We start from the raw sequence: 16,662 nt of genomic DNA, 5'->3' as shown, positions 1-16,662 counted from the left end.
TTACTGTGCCTCATTCACGCTGTCACCCTCACTTTAGTGCATGACAGTAGGTTGGCAACTCCGCTGACTCTGCAAACGGCGCGTTCCCGTCCCCGCCTCTCTTTTTACGCTCCCCGTTGTGACTGCTGTGTGCGCTATGCGTGCCTGGCCTGCCGGTGCTCTGTGCGTGTGTGGATGGGCCTGCCTGAGGGAGAGAGGGATCCATGAGCGGTGGTTTATCCTTGTCCTATGCGGATTTCACCACTGACTGCCTTCCGGAGCGTATCGTATCATCCGGGTATAGGCCGGGAACTAGACGCTGACATCCCCATTCAAGGATCCCTGGCACGCTCACTGTTCGGTTCTTCTCTCACGTTTGCCACATAGAGGCACTGGGGGGATAACTGTGGCTGTCCCCCTTATCCGATCTCAACAGAGAGGGTATTATCGACGAGGAGGACTTGGAGGGGAGGAAAGCAGTGAGACGAGGATGCTCAGTGGACACGGCGAGAGATGAGGACTGGACAAGGTAAGCCGCATGTTTTTGACATGACCGTGTCTGTCGTTTCTGTGCCTTTTAGCCTAATAATTGTCCTCTTGAGCGGACACATCTACACGCAGCCTGCTGACATGTGTTACATACAACAGACTACTCCAGCAGTTGGTGGCCTTGCGCAGGAATGTGTGCTGCACATGGCCGCAAGAGGGGGAGGCTGGGTAATGCATTATGCAGACCCACCGTGGGCGCCCCCTTTCCTCTCCATCTACCTGAAAAATACAGTGCACCTGCTTCCACGCATGCGCATTAACGCGGTCCAAGTGATTTTTTTTTAAAGCAGGTGAAGTAAAGGTGCTGTAGCTGTAGTAGAATAATTGTCTTATTCAAACGATTCATATGAAAATGAGACAAGATCAGATTATCATGAACTGATGATTCCATCAGGTGACTGTACTTGGAGTTGGTCCATCTTGATTCAGTGACTGATTTTTACACCCAGGGTTTAGATTACACTTATTGGATAGAGAGGGGATTTTGCAAACAATAAGACTATTCAAACACACAGATGATATACTGCATAGAAGTAAACATCTATTATTTAGTCCAGGCATAATACACACTGGCATATAAACAGATAGACAGTTGCTTCAGTTCACTCTTTCAGACAGGCTCAGCCACAGTCCCTCTAACAACATCAAACTACTTCTACAACACATCTGGCAACATGGTGTTGGTTGACGATAAGTTATTTACAGACATTTAAATCAGCAGCAGAAAACGGTACAGGGCAGATGCAGACACATAATCTAACATAACAAACTGCAAATGTCAGTGTTTAGGCAATAACAAAGAAAGTTAAGTTTTAACACATATTTTAAACTGAGTGAGAAAGTTTCCTTTAAGCAGACAGAACAGACCAAACCGGGTGTTTACAGTTGTCCTTTCCTGAGCTGCTGTGTTGCAGTGAGTTCTCAACATTGGCTTAAAGTTTAATTATTCCCTCAGCAACGGGAAATATGGATAATCTTTAGTACTAACAACACCAATATCATTGCTAATGTTACAGGGATTATCCAGTTCTGGGTGTTGGTAGATTCTTCCTTTGTCTGACAAGTATCATCATCTTTGTCTTTCTTTGTAAATCCAGATTTAGCAGGACCTGGTTGTGTCCACCTCTGTGTTGACATGTTTCTCCTGAAAACTGCAGGTGAAGGTACTGCAAAACATTAATCGCACTAAAACTCACCTGAAAACAGTGCCCCCTGTGGCCTGGAGGAGTTTAAGACAGAGTGTGTCAAACCTTTATTGTTTTGTTTTTAAATTTGTGGGTAGTTCATTATATGATTAGAATTGCTATAGGTAAACAAAATTGATTGTGATTATTGTTTATTTGAAAATACTTCTCTTGTTGCAGATGGAAGAGGATGATAGTAAGTTTCTCTACAACAGATAGGGACCTACATGTGACAGGCAGGGGTAGCAGCCCATGGTTATTCTAGGTCATAGATAATGCAGAAATTGGGAAAACTCCTTCATTACAGACATGAATGTGATTTGTATTTGGGCTTTTATAGGTAAACAACACCCACATCAAGTCCTCTCTCACAAACTCCATTCTCGCCCCCAGTCCTCTCAGGTCAAAAGTTGTCACGCACGCAGAGATCTCAGAGAGATTATATTACTTCCACAATGTGAATCATCTGTTGTGGTGTGAGGGTCAGATAACAGGATACAAAGAGCAAACACCTCACAACACCAGCCTTTGCCTTTGAAGACCTTTGCGTGTGTGAGCATCTGTGTTTGTGTGTGTGTTTATTACCAGGCCGAAGATGATTGTGCAGAAAGGTGATACTGGTTGAAGTTGCTGAGCTTCACTTTCTTCGTTGTGCCCTTCAGTCTCTCCCTCTCTGTTTCTCATGCACATGCACAAACACGGCTCTCTCTCTCTCAGTCTCCTCGTCTCTACGTTTTCTGTCTGTGTTTCTGCTCTGTGCATCTGCTGTTGTTTGCCTTTTGCCAGGACGGGGTAACCTGTGCCTTGCAGCTTCACTGAACAGCAATGAACTGTGGCATTAGAAAAAAAAGTAGAACAAAAGAAGTAGTCATAATTTCATCATTTCAGCAGAAGCAATGTGTTAATAATATTCTTACATTGGGAGCCAAACATGTAGATGGATTACTGATCCGACTTTCTGGGCACCTGCCCAGGGGCCCAATAGGTCAAGGGGGCCATAAACCAGATGGCTGTGCCTGGGAGTCATAATCTGTTCATAAAGAACTATGGCATAAAATCAAAACTAAGTAAAATTCATTAGACTATTACATTATTGTGTTCTCACTACCTCAAAGCTGGATTTACTTTACCTTCTCTTTTTTCTATTATTATTACATAATCAAATAAAAGATACACTGCTTGCAATCTGAAATATTTATTACATGTTGCAAAACTTGGCCATCACTATGAGTTCTGAGCAAGATATGTACTTAGTGACTGACGTACACAGGTACCAGTGTATGTGGGAAAAGGTAATATGTAGGCAATAGTGTTGGATAATTTATCGTTGAGGTACTAGCATACATGACACTGTTGAATGTGTCAGATTCTGTAGTGATTTGGTCTTGAATTGAAAAGTAAATTAACTTTTGCATGCAAACAATTACCCAGACTTTAAAGAAATGCATTAGAATGTATATTTTATAGTGTATATTCATGTGAACAACAGACAAACTGTTAAACCAGACTTTATCTCACTGTCTGATTTCTGTTGTTCATGAAATGATCACAAACAAAAAATACAATGTCCATCTTGAACAATTAATGAGCAGAAGAGGTTTACGTTAGTAAGGTAACATCTAGTTTGGCTTTGGTTTAATCAGTTAATTGTGCTCTGTGTCTGTGGAGGCAGTGTGACTGAATGGCAGTGGCAGGCAGAGGGAGAAGTATTACAGGAACCTATAATGATCAGCTCCCTTGTGCCTCTTCTGGAATATCAATTTGTAAGATAAAAATGGGTTATGAGTGTGTGTCTGTGTGCACACAGGCGACTTTGTGTATGTGTTGGCCTGAATAAAATAAGCTACCAAGAATTTTCATCAGACATCTGAGTACCAGAGCTTTTGTATGGCCTACTTCGTTCTGAAGGGCACTAACTGTGAAACACATATTCGGTTGCCATAATTATTCATTGTTTAAATCTATGTGTTTATTCGTATTAACATAGAGAGTAAAGAACTAGAGTACAACATTTACCTCCACTCATTGTTTCAGCTGTGCTAGCAGTTTGGATGTCATTGTTAGCCAGTTGGTTCAGACAGTTCAGACTAATTTGTCTCAACAACCACTAGATGGATTGGCATGAAGAGGCGTTCATTGTCTGCAGAGGATGAACTCATGAGTACAAACAGGACCTGCTATGAGCTCCTTCGACATATTTTATTGTTTTGTTAAACTGTGAAGAAATAAAAAGCCCACAGCACTGAACTGATTGAAATTGATTATGTCTTGCAGGGAAAGGGAGATATGGGGCCACACATTTTGAAATTCCTGATCTAACTTAAAAGTTTCTGGATAATCAGATTTAACTACCATATAAAACATAAAATTGCTTCTAGATATTATTTATACTCACATGTTTTTATCTCTTTCATACAGGGGTGTCCTGTAACTCCTGACAGAGAAGAGGAGCCTTCATTGCATTAGCTACCTCTCCTCACCTCCTTCTGTCCACGTTCCCCCTTTCACACCTTTACTTCACCTGTTGAGTGTTTTTCTACTTTCTATCATTCCTTCACCCGTCACCATGACAACATCAGCCCTGCGCCGGCAGGTGAAGAATATTGTGCACAACTATTCAGAAGCGGAGATCAAGGTATTTTAAATGACCCATAATCTCTTTGAGTGTCAGTGACAGTAGCCTTTGAACAAAAGCCGAGGTGTTAGACTTAGAGGATGGTTAAACTCCTTTAATTTGACAGTGATGTTGAGCTTTTATCCTTTTTATCACTTGACTTGTGTTGTAGATAAAAACTCTGTGGTGCTTATAACCTTTCACCTTTTTATCATTTTGTTGGATGAGAGTGAACATCATGTGTGAAATATAAACATGAAGAGAAAAGGACCCTCTGTTACTGATGTGTAGGTTCGTGAAGCCACCTCAAATGATCCATGGGGCCCGTCCTCTTCTCTCATGTCTGAGATCGCTGACTTGACCTTCAATGTGGTGGCGTTTGCTGAGGTCATGGGCATGGTGTGGAAACGCCTCAATGACAGCGGCAAGAACTGGAGACACGTGTACAAGGTGCCATATTTCTGTACATATTTCGGATTTGACTAATTTTATTTCCAGGTTGTATGTGTGTTTTGGTTGCAGTCTGCTGTTTTTCTAGTTTTTTTTTTTAGAGTGGCACCACTTCCCTTAATTGTTCCATATAACAGCATTTGTTTTTTTCCTTCGCTCTCTACAAAAGCTCTACAAAAAGGTGTCAATTACAGTGTGTAGAGTATAGATGTTCAATCTCTCAGTTTGGTAATCAGCCTTTGTCTCCAGGCCCTGACTCTGTTGGATTACCTGCTGAAGACAGGATCGGAGAGAGTGGCCCAACAGTGCCGTGAGAACGCATTCACCATTCAGGTAGTAGACTGTAACCAGAGGAGAACCTCGACATTTTGAATGACTCAGAACAGAAATGGAGTTGGTTAATGGAGTTGGTTTGATGTTATTGTTCATTTGAATCATCATTTGTTGTTACCGTGGCAACTACTTCCCTTCTTGTTGTTAAAAAAAAAGCATAATCAACAAATGTTACACAACATAGTCCCTATTGCACACAACACAATGAAATGTGAACAGTGAAATGTGTAAAAAATATATCTCAATTCAGGATGTCAAAGAAGTTGAATTTTGTGTTGTTTAAGAAGTGTATTTTACTCTGTCAAAGGTCATGAAAATGTCTTTTGTCTATTTGTGTTCAGACGCTGCGTGACTTCCAGTACGTAGACCGTGACGGCAGAGACCAAGGGGCCAACGTGAGAGAAAAAGCACGCCAACTGGTGTGTCTCCTCCGGGATGAGGAACGGCTCCGCCAGGAGAGAAGTCAAGCCCTAAAGACCAAGGAACGGATGGCTGGGGGAGGCAGCGGAGGGGGCGGGGGTGTGTATGGAGGTATACCCCCATCCTACCACCCTGGCAGGCGAACAAGTCAGCCCAGCATGGCTGTGCTGTACGGGGAGGAGTTCAGCCGCTCCAGAGGCTCTCCGTCCTCTTTTAACTGTGAGTGTTGTGAGTAAAGTTACCTGGGGCATTGAACGTGTTAATGTATGTGTTGGTAAGAGTTAAACATACACACTAGTATGTGGTATTCATAGTTTCCCTAATGAAACACATTCTGTGCTGTAGCCCTTCACCTTGAGTAGATTAGTAGTAGTAGTGATTAGATAGATTAGCAACACTGCAGCCTATCCCTGAAAATATTTAAATAAACCACAGCTCCTGTGCTCCATGTCAATCTGACCATTTCTGCTCACACTCTTTAGTCCTCCCCCCATTAAAGTGACTCACTTGTTCCCTCCACAGCCTCGTCCTCGTCTCCTCGTGCTGCCTCAGACTTGGAGCAGGCTCGACCTCAGACTAGCGGTGAGGAGGAGCTGCAGCTCCAGCTGGCCTTAGCCATGAGCAGGGAGGAGAGTAAGAAGGTAAAAGCAACACTCATGTTATCACAACGTGTGATCTCCAGCTCATCCTTCCCTCTGCTCCACACACACGTCCACTGTGTTCAGGCAACACACGTCTCTTTGCCTTTTGATGATTCCAATAATGAAAATTTTTGTCACAAATGTTGTGAACGTTCGCCCACCTTCGTCCAGCTAGCCCTTCCTTTCCCTGTTACCATAGAGATGGATGAAGACACACAACTACAGATTGCTTTAAGCCTTAGCCAAAAGGAGCATGAGCAGGTACACACACGCAGAAACACACCTCACTCCTTACAAATGGCTCTTTGTCAGTGTTTATTAACCTTCTTATGTGCGTCTTTTGTATTAGATTACGTGGCTCCTCAGTCTTAATTGAAATGTTTCCCTGTGGACAACTAATGACTTTCTACTAAACTCTTTCCTTCCTTACTTTCTTCCATGGCAATTCTTCTCCTTTCTAGGATCTGTTATACTGCTTGTTTTTTCTTCATCTTTCTCTTTTCCCCACTTTTAACAAAGCAGTCATTTTAATGTCTCATGTTTATACTTGATTTTTCTTCCTGCATCTTTCTGTAAAAATGCCTCTGCTTTTTGTCAACTAAATATTTCAACAGCACAAAACACAACAGAGCTGCCTTTGTTTTAGTGGACTAATCCAAACCGTCTTTCTCTAATGCCCGTGTGTGTCTTGGTGCATCCACATGTGTCCAGGCTTATTGCCGTGGTGAAAATGTTGATGATGTCATGATGCCGCCCATGCAGGAGCAGCGCTGTCGCCAAGGAGACGATTCTCTGTTACGGAAGGCCCTGGATGAGAGCCGGAGAGAGAGCCAGTCAGGGACACGAGAGGTGAGTTTAAAAATGTGTGTGTGCGTGTGTGTGTGCTGTAAGATATGTGCGTGGGAGCATGTATGATACAGGAGTGTGTACTGTATCTGCATGGAGAGATGGGTAGGCACATTTGTAGGTGGTTGTTGGCAGGCATTTAAAGAATGAAATGGAGTTTTTATAGTGCGGACTGTGGAATAGGGAGACGAAACGAGACAAAAAGCCATAGATCAGCATAATGAGAGAGGTTTGAGAGAGAGACAGTAGAGAGCTGAGAGAAAGACGGCCATGCTTTGTGATGGTGTTGTTTCGTCTAACCTAGAGCTCAGCATGACATTTACTTGAAAGCATATTCCTTATCTTATTGAACACCAGCTGCTGTACTCATTGGCCTATCAACAAGCCAATCTGAGTCCCCACCCGTCTTGTGTTACACTCCCCATGGCTTCTAATTGGTCATATTATATTCTTATCATGATCATTTGGTACCTGCTTCATAGCAAAAAACATGAAATGAAAAACAAAACAGTTCAGTATAATATAAATGGTTCCCTGACCGATGTATTCATGAATTCAAATCATATAGTCTGCGGTAAATAAATCAAGCATATCCCCTGTAGGTATGGATTGATGGAAAATTTCAGCTTCTCATGAATTTTCAGCTTTGTGGCAATACCTTTTAAAAACACTGGATTTTTGAATGGTTTAGCTTAATAAATAGAATCATTTTCTCAACTCATCTAGAAACAATATCTGGCAGTGTTTCAGAATTATGTTTTTCTTTTTCTTTTGGACAAAAATTATTTTTAATGAAACGGCTGTGTAGCAGTTCTCCCACCAGGTGGTGTATGGCTCGTATTAAAAACCCATTCAGCCACACAAACCTGGAAGGATGTGACAGAATGATTGATTGTATTTGATTGTACTGACTTTTTGCTTCCTCTGTAGTCAGCCATGTTGGACCTGGTGGACATATTTGGCCCCTCATCTGAGGCCTTGCCTCCCCCCAGTGACCCCTGGAACTCTGCTCATCCAGCCTGTGATATCTCCTCTGACCCCTGGGACGCTGTAGGTGGGTGGCTCTTCACAGAAACAGCTACACATGCACATCCACAAAGGCTGATATGCTGCTAGAGGTGCTATCTATCTGTGCCTTCTCAGTCTGTCTTCTGTGTGTTTGCGTGTTGCTAATGCCTCACACTGAGTTTCGTGTGTTTTTCATCTGCCTGTCCTAAAAGCTGTCCACTCCAGCACTCCTGTGATTGGTAGCCCATGGACGGCCCCTCCATCCTCCTCCAACATGTCCAATCCTTGGGCTCCATGTGCCAAATCACACAAGGACCCCTGGGAAGCAGCGCCTGTCTCCTCCAGTCCTGCTAATCATGAATGGGACAGCCCAACAGACAGAGGTATCTCTCAGAAACACTGACCTTGTAGTTTTCAACGTCTTTCCAAATATTTAAGCTGTACTATCATCAGGTTTCATTTTCCATTTCAGCTGGGGATGGAACAGACCTGTTCACTGCACAGGAGGGAGAGAAGCTTAAAGAGGAGATTCCTCAAGTGTCCTCCCCTCAACCTTCCAGTCCTACAGGTAGTGTAGTACCTGAGAGCAACACTAGTCAACACCTCTTTAAAACAACAATATAAACAATAGTTTAACAGAGGAAGTAGTTATTAGAGCTGTTGTAATGGATTGCCTTGTGATGTACAGGAAAACATTATTGTTATTGGATCCCACTGTAGACTCTCTCAGTCTGCAAATCACATGATGAATCTGAAGGGTCATGTAATGTGAGAGGAAGAAAACTACCCAATAAACCACATTTTTACATTAAAATAAATGCTTTACCTAAGTGAGAGGGAAAGGAAACAATCACAAGATATTGCATTATTTTACTGTGTCTTAGGCCAAAAACCTGCCAAGCTACCACAGCCTTATACTCATGGATAAAACATTCAAAGAAAAACTTGAGTAAATTTGTGGTGTAACATAACAAATGCAGACCCACTACAGCTGTTGGGGAGGCCTGGGATGGACCAACAACTTCTTACCAAACTGTTGTTTTTTCATTATGCTCTCACTCATGCAGCATGTAACATCATCATCCATCCATCTACTTTGCTTCTGATGCAGATGCAGAGTTGTTTGGGGTCAAACCAGACTCTGACCCATTTGCTGAAACAGATTCCAAGCCAGATCCGTTTGGGACAGACCCTTCAGTGAAACCCCAGTTAAATGGACGAGAGTCAACTAGCCCAGAGATGTTTGACCTGTCCCGGCTTGCGCCTCCACTCAGCGCCCCGCCTACTCGTGTGTGTCGGACCCCAGAGGCATTTCTGGGACCTACAGGGGCCTCGCTGGTCAATTTAGATGCTCTGATACCCCCCAACCCACCTAGCAAGATGCTCAACAACCCCTTCCTCTCAGGTAACCTGGATAGCCCCTAGTGTACTACTTACATACTATGTTTATATATTATGATTTTTCTTAGTTTTCCAACTAAGCAATTGTCTTTTTTCTCAGGTCTGAGTGCTCCATCTCCCACCAACCCCTTCCACTGTGACCAGCCTCGCCTCACCCTCAACCAAATGCGACCATCCTCTACATCCCCACTGCCACCCCACATGCTCTCTTACAGCCCATCCCTGCCTCTCCCTCTGCCCCACCAGCCTCCGATCCTGCCCTCATCACTCACACAACCTCCTGCCGGACTCCTAGACCTTCCCTCCAACCTCCCACAACCCTTGCTCCCCCTTTCTCCACGACCGGCACCCCGCACCCAGTCGCAGACAGAGACACACAGCCACAACCCCTTCCTCTGAGACGCCTGCATCCTTCAAACTCTACAGAGTGAGATGACAGATGGGACTCTTTAGGAATCAATCTATGCTCACTTCATTGAGGCTAATTTAAATGAGCCTAAACTGGATCCTGGTTTGATGTCATTGTGAACACTTTTGAAATGAATAAAACTTGGAGTGGATGTATTTGTGTCTGTCTAAAGACAGACACATCAGCTGCTACATAACCTGAACTCTTGAAAAAAAGCTAACTCATGCACACTCATACACACTCAAACATGCACTCAAGTGCACTTCAGAGTGCATAGACACAAGCATGCACACACCAAAAAACTAACAGGGTGTCTCCCAACAATCCTGTTGATGCCTTTTCCCCATCAACGATGACAACTCTGAGCACCCTTTGACCAGAGAGATAGAACTTTAGAGGACTGGGATGAAGCCACACACTTTGATTGTCCACCATGATCCACCAGGATCCTTAACTGCTGCTGCTTCACCGACAAAAGCATGAATGAATCCCCCCACCCCCTACACACCCCTGAGACGCCAATCTATTCTACCTATTTTATTCTATTCTGTTGAGCACCTGAGATGAGTGCTTCAAATAGACCCCGTTTTTCTGATGAGTCAAATCGTATCTTGAGCTTTCTTGGCACAATTAAATCACTGGAGAAGGCCTGAAAGTGTGTTAGATTAAAGAAACATGAAGCAATGTTCAAGACTCAGCTTTTCCTTCCTACATATACAGTACATGATGGTATCTGTTTTGCATTGCCTTGTTACCTTGCAAGCTTGATAGCATCTGGTCCTAAGTTATTTGTTCTAAACCAGCCTAAGCTAGACCTAACTATCTCAGTCAGGACCTAAACTGTAGACTGTACCCTATTGGACACGTGTGCCTGTCTACAGCTGAGCCACAACGTACTCCTGGACGGTTCATATTGGCAGCATTGAGGAGGACCTCAGGGACACCACTCTGTCCCCCCTTCAGTGAGATTCAATCATAGTGAATGGAAAGGCATTTATTCACAGCAAAATAAAGCATCAGGGAGATCAGTGACTTTATTTCAGATGTAGGCATCAAACAGAGCAAGAAGGGAGGGTGGCAAAATGAATAGTATTAAAATTATGGCAAAGTGATGACAGCTGATAAACGGATGGATTGCACAGTAGCTTCTTTGCTCCCTGTTCACTGCTGTGTTAAGAATAAAAGGATCTGTGACATGACAAGCTGACTTGAATGTGAAATGCCTGCCCATAAATACACAGAGGATCAGTATATGTGTATTTAATAGAATGATACCTATAAAGTATTATAAAATATACCAATAAATAAATGAATGGTGTTTGCATTATAATTTAAGTGTTTGTGTGTCTTATTGATGAATCATTCAGTCTTGTGTCATAGATTATTCTTAAGTTTTAGCCACAAAACAACTTCATGTTGATTTCCTCTTTGGGTAACTTTCTGCCCTTGGCCTGTACATGCGTCTCACTAATGAGATAAACCTTGTTTCATGCCTTTTTTTCATGCACAACATGAACTCTATTCTCCAATCCAAAGTAGTTGTACCTGAAGTAAACTCATGCAGTGACATGGAGATAATCCAAACTCCACACATTAGTAAATCAATATATTCAACCGGGATGATAAGATCCAGTCATTCTTTGCTTCGTTAACTGAGACTGGTCGCAGTATATGAATGTAGCTCTACCAGATCTGTTAGGAAAAGGACAGAAAAAATATGTTGGTAAATTGTTTAACACATTTTGCTACACAATGAAGAGGAAGACTGAAGTCCAAATATCATCTCCCCCAGAATCTGCCAAGATTGTGGCACGTGGATGGTCCCAGTGATGGGACATCGTTATATAAGTTCTGAAGCCGAAATGTTAAGGAAAAGAATTATAATCATTGAAGAGCATTGCCTGACTTAAAAAAATAAATGCAAGTACAGAAATTATTCTATTCTATTCTACAAATATCAATATAAATATATCAGTACAAGGTAGTCACTGTCACGGACATGTTCGCTGTCTCTGTAAACATTAGCAGTTGATGATTAGTGCCCACCACAGCTTCAGATGTTCATAAAATCTCCACTGTCATCAGTGATCTGCTTCTTATCCTTCAACTGCTCTGTGGTGTCTGTTCTTGGAGTTGCAGTACTTTTTAGGCTGCTAGAGTGCTGTAATACAAGATCATTAAAGTGGGCGTGTCCAACATATAAAAGTTTCAATCACACCAAATATCAGACCTTCAGTGCACAGCAAACTTAGAACAGACCTCAATTAAAATGAATAAGGCAGTTTAGATATGTATGTTTTGCCTTAAGAAAATATGGCCTAAACCACAGCTCGGCCTTTTCTGTCATTGTATTTGCTCTGTGACCACTAGATGGTAGAATAAGCTATTTTTACACCCTGGAGGCTTTCTTGCCAGCAACTGATACATTTGCCTGCCTGCTAACAGTTGGTCCCCAGCAATGCAGATTTTTAATCTAGCCAAACATGACTGCTGCCATTTTCACTGATAATGCCTGCACTTTAAATTATCTACATGAAGGAAAATGATAAACACTGCAGGTTAGAAACATACTTCTCGTGTACTGTATTGCTTGTGCAGGTGCATTGGAGAACAGTCCACCATCTTGTCAAGAGGTAAGAAAGTAATAAGCCCATTTCTGTATGCAAAGAGTATATTTTGGCCTGGATGTGGTGCATCGAATGTCAGAAATAAAGAGCATGAATGTGCACCCTAATTTTTACAGAGATCTGCCCTAATAGATTTTGGCCTGATAATAGCACTAGAAGAAACAGCGGAATCAGAAGCCACAGGGCCACTATGAACCTCATGAAATTCAGCGTTTAGCTTTCCAGATACTTTGTTGTTAACAGAAATACAACTGGAGAAGAAATCAAGAAAAGACTGAAAGCTGTTTTTTATTCATCACAGATACATCATTAACATGCAGCCAGCCTCCACTTTCTGTCCCCTGTCTGTGAGTGTCTGCATGTGTTGCTGCACAAGATAAATTAAAATGACCACAAATGTTCCCAAAAGGTCAAATCACACAATTCCCACTGTGAAACTAAATGAATCAAGGAAATCCAATCATGCCCATACACCTGGACACACACTCACACACTTCCCTTTTTTTCACTGTCTGTAATTTTAGTCCAAACAAAATCAAGTGTAGTCTGATCACACATCTAAACAGCTGCAGTATTGACCTCCAGACACACTAACTTAGCTCATGTATGCATCTATAACGCAGCATTGGCATCTGGCATTTACATCTTGGTGCAAGGAAAAAAACCCATGCACTGAATGATTGTGATTGTGATTGCCTAAGAATATCAGATACCCTGGAGAGCTAGAGTGCAGGGAAATGGGAAAGTTAGACCAGAGTCAGAGGGATTTCTAACCTCACCCTGAACCTATAGAATTAAACCATCTAAATAACTGGGTAACACAAAATGAATAATACTGTTAGCTGACTTTTGTTAAAGTACAGTCTTTTAGGTGTATGTGCCTTCACATTGGTATAATCAGGCTTCTCTTGATTCCATTTATTGCGCGCTCAAGCATGACTGCTGATAATTCTGATCTTGATCCTCTTCGGTTTCCCACCCCAGGAGCTGTTTTTCCTGGCCCGCAGAGAGGCAGGCATCCAAATTAAAGAAGCATTCAGAGTGAGAAATGAAGCTTATTCTGACTGAGAAACTGCTGCAATGTGGTAGTAATTAGTCCGCAGGAGAAACTAAGTCAGACACTCTCATGTACACAGTGTTTATTCATTCAACACAATTTCAAACTACATCCTGTCTCAGTGGTGCCCTGATTAAGATGGATAGTGTGTGTGTAATACCATTTGGGACTTCATTAAAAATATCTTGAGACTTTAGCCAGAAGACAGAGGTGGTGTATGTGATGTAAAGTGAGTAACACAGGAGTTAAGCTTCATATATTCCCCTGGGCTTTTCTCTTTTGATTGCTTGTGAATCATTTTATCAGGACTCAAATAAAAAGAACAAATGCGGATTCATTTGAAAATAACTGGATCATTTGTGCTCTCCAAGTGGATCTAATGGTTAACAGAGTCTGAGTATTTCAAAATCCAAGACTGCTGTTGTGAGGTAGGGATGATGGATCCTGCCTACCTCAGCTGAGTGCCATGATGTTTATTCATTTTGTTAAATGCATTTTAATCATTAATGACTCACACTCATACTGAAATAACATGTAGCTTGACCAGTAGGACCAAACATGCTGTTAAAATGATTGCTACCTGCTGCGTTGAAAATGAAAACAGTCAAAAACAGCCCATCCTGTTTTTCTGTCTCCTCACCAAGATAAACCTCTCATGTGTCAGCTGCCAATGATACTTGAAAAAACACACAGATCACTGCAGAAAAGCCACAGAGACAGAGACTTTCAGCACTGAATCTGACAAAGAAAGGAAGAAAAGAACTGTTTAGGTCAGAGAATATTTATTTTTTAAATTACTATTTATCTGAAGTTTGTTGATTTGAAATCAAAAATCCATCAGTGACATTAGTGGATCAATCATGCTGCCAAACTTTTATAGAGCCAATGGTTGTTTTCCTGCTGGGATCTCTGATTTTTGAAACTACAGTTCAAGCAAAATTAGAGTTAATTACTGACTGAAAATAAAAATTGTTGTATATTCCCATAATTAGGCCACATAACAACTACAGAGAAAACTCCACCCACTGATAAAAAGCAGTACACAGCTTCTTCTTCTTTTCCTTTCGGCTGCTCCCTTCAGGGGTCACCACAGCGAATCATCTGCCTCCATTTAACCCTATCCTCTGTATCCTCCTCACCCACACCAACTATCCTCATGTCCTCCTTCACTACATCCAAGAACCTCCTCTTTGGTCTTCCTCTAGGCCTCCTTCCTGGCAGCTCTAACCTCAGCATCCTTTTACCAATGTATTCACTGTCCCTCCTCTGAACATGTCCAAACCATCTCAATCTGGCTTCCCTGGCTTTTTCTCCAAAACATCTAACATGAGCTGTCCCTCTGATGTCCTCATTCCTGATCCTATCCATCCTCGTCACTCCCAGAGAGAACCTCAACATCTTCAGCTCTGCTACCTCCAGCTCTGCCTCCTGTCTTTTTCTCAGTGCCACTGTCTCTAAACCAGACAACATTGCTGGTCTCACCACTGTCTTGTCCACCTTTCCTTTCATTCTTGCTGACACTCTTTTGTCACACATCACACCTGACACTTTCCTCCACCCGTTCCAACCTGCTTGCACACGTCACTTCACTTCTTTTCCACACTCTCCGTTGCTCTGGACTGTTGACCCTAGGTACTTGAAATCCTCCACCTTCTTCACCTCTACTCCCTGTAACCTCACCGTTCTACTTGAGTCCCTCTCATGTACACACATGTACTCTGTTTTACTGCGGCTCAGCTTCATTCCTGTCCTTCCCATAGCAAACCTCCACCTCTAGATTTTCCTCCACCTGCTCCCTGCTCTCACTACAGATGACAGTGTCATCTGCAAACATCATGGTCCATGGAGATTCCTGTCTAACCTCATCTGTCAGTCTGTCCATCACTACAGCAAACAAGAAGGGGCTCAAAGCCGATCCTTGGTGCAGTCCCACCTCCACCTTGAACTCCTCTGTCACCCCTACAGCACACCTCACCACTGTCTTACAGCTCTCATACATGTCCTGCACCACTCGAACATACTTCTCTGCCACTCCAGACTTCCTCATACAAAACCACAGCTCCTCTCTCGGCACCCTGTCATACGCTTTTTCCAAATCTACAAAGACACAATGAGGCTCCTTCTGGCCTTCTCTGTACTTCTCCATCAGCATTCTCAAAGCAAATATTGCATCTGTGGTTCTCTTTCTTGGCATGAAACCATACTGCTGCTCACAAATGCTCACTTCTGACCTCAGCCTAGCCTCCACTGCTCTTTCCCATAACTTCATTGTGTGACTCATCAGCTTTATTCCTCTGTAGTTTCCACAACTCTGCACGTCTCCCTTGTTCTTAAAGATGGGCACCAGTACACTTCTCCTCCATTCCTCAGGCATCTTCTCACTCTCCAAGATCTTGTTAAGTAGCCCAGTCAAAAACTCTACTGCCACCTCTCCTAAACACTTCCATACCTCCACAGGTATGTCGTCAGGACCAACTGCCTTTCCACTCTTCATCCTCTTCAACGCCTTCCTCACTTCATCCTTACTGATCTTTGCTACTTCCTGCTCCACAACAGTCACCTCTTCTACTCTGTGCTCTCTAACATTTTCCTCATTCACCATCTCTTCAAAGTATTCCTTCCATCTTTCCATCACACTTGTGGCACCTGTCAACACATTTCCACCCCTGTCCTTAATCACCCTAACCTGCTGCACATCCTTCCCATCTCTGCCTCGCCAACCTGTACAAATCCACCTCTCCCTCCTTAGAGTCCAACCTATCATACAAATCCTCATACGCCCTTTGTTTGGCCTTTGCCACCTCTACCTTCACTTTACGCTGCATCTCCCTGTACTCCTGTCTGTTCTCTTCTGTCCTCTCAGTGTCCCACTTCTTCTTAGCTAACCTTTTCCTCTTAACACACTCCTGAACTTCCTCATTCCACCACCAAGTCTCCTTATCTGCTTTCCTCTTTCCAGATGACACACCAAGTACCCTCCTACCTGTCTCCCTGATCACTTTAGCTGTAGCTGTCCAGTCATCTGGAAGAACCTCCTGACCTCCCAGAGCCTGTTTCAGCTCCTCCCTGAAAGCCACACAACACTCTTCCTTTTACAACTTCCACCACTTGATCCTCTGCTCTGCCCTTGTCCTCTTCATCTTC

General features: G+C 42.9%; 1 protein-coding gene across 1 annotated transcript; it reads left to right on the top strand.

The window, feature by feature from the left end:
* The first annotated feature begins 109 nt into the window (after window positions 1-109).
* Window positions 110-10,343, top strand: epn3b (epsin 3b). The gene is made up of 13 exons (XM_026303159.1): window positions 110-508; window positions 1,626-1,691; window positions 4,131-4,347; window positions 4,618-4,776; window positions 5,026-5,109; window positions 5,451-5,748; window positions 6,052-6,170; window positions 6,933-7,019; window positions 7,947-8,070; window positions 8,237-8,407; window positions 8,497-8,592; window positions 9,136-9,429; window positions 9,526-10,343. Exons 3-13 carry the CDS (start codon window positions 4,279-4,281, stop codon window positions 9,822-9,824), a joined length of 1,800 nt encoding a protein of 599 aa, XP_026158944.1. The 5' UTR covers window positions 110-508; window positions 1,626-1,691; window positions 4,131-4,278; the 3' UTR covers window positions 9,825-10,343.
* Window positions 10,344-16,662: the final 6,319 nt, after the last annotated feature.

Source organism: Mastacembelus armatus, chromosome 1 (genome assembly GCF_900324485.2).
Source record: "Mastacembelus armatus chromosome 1, fMasArm1.2, whole genome shotgun sequence".
Taxonomy (NCBI): Eukaryota; Metazoa; Chordata; class Actinopteri; order Synbranchiformes; family Mastacembelidae; genus Mastacembelus; species Mastacembelus armatus.
The sequence above is the reverse complement of the archived record's forward strand: the minus strand, read 5'-3'. Positions and strand labels throughout refer to the sequence as shown.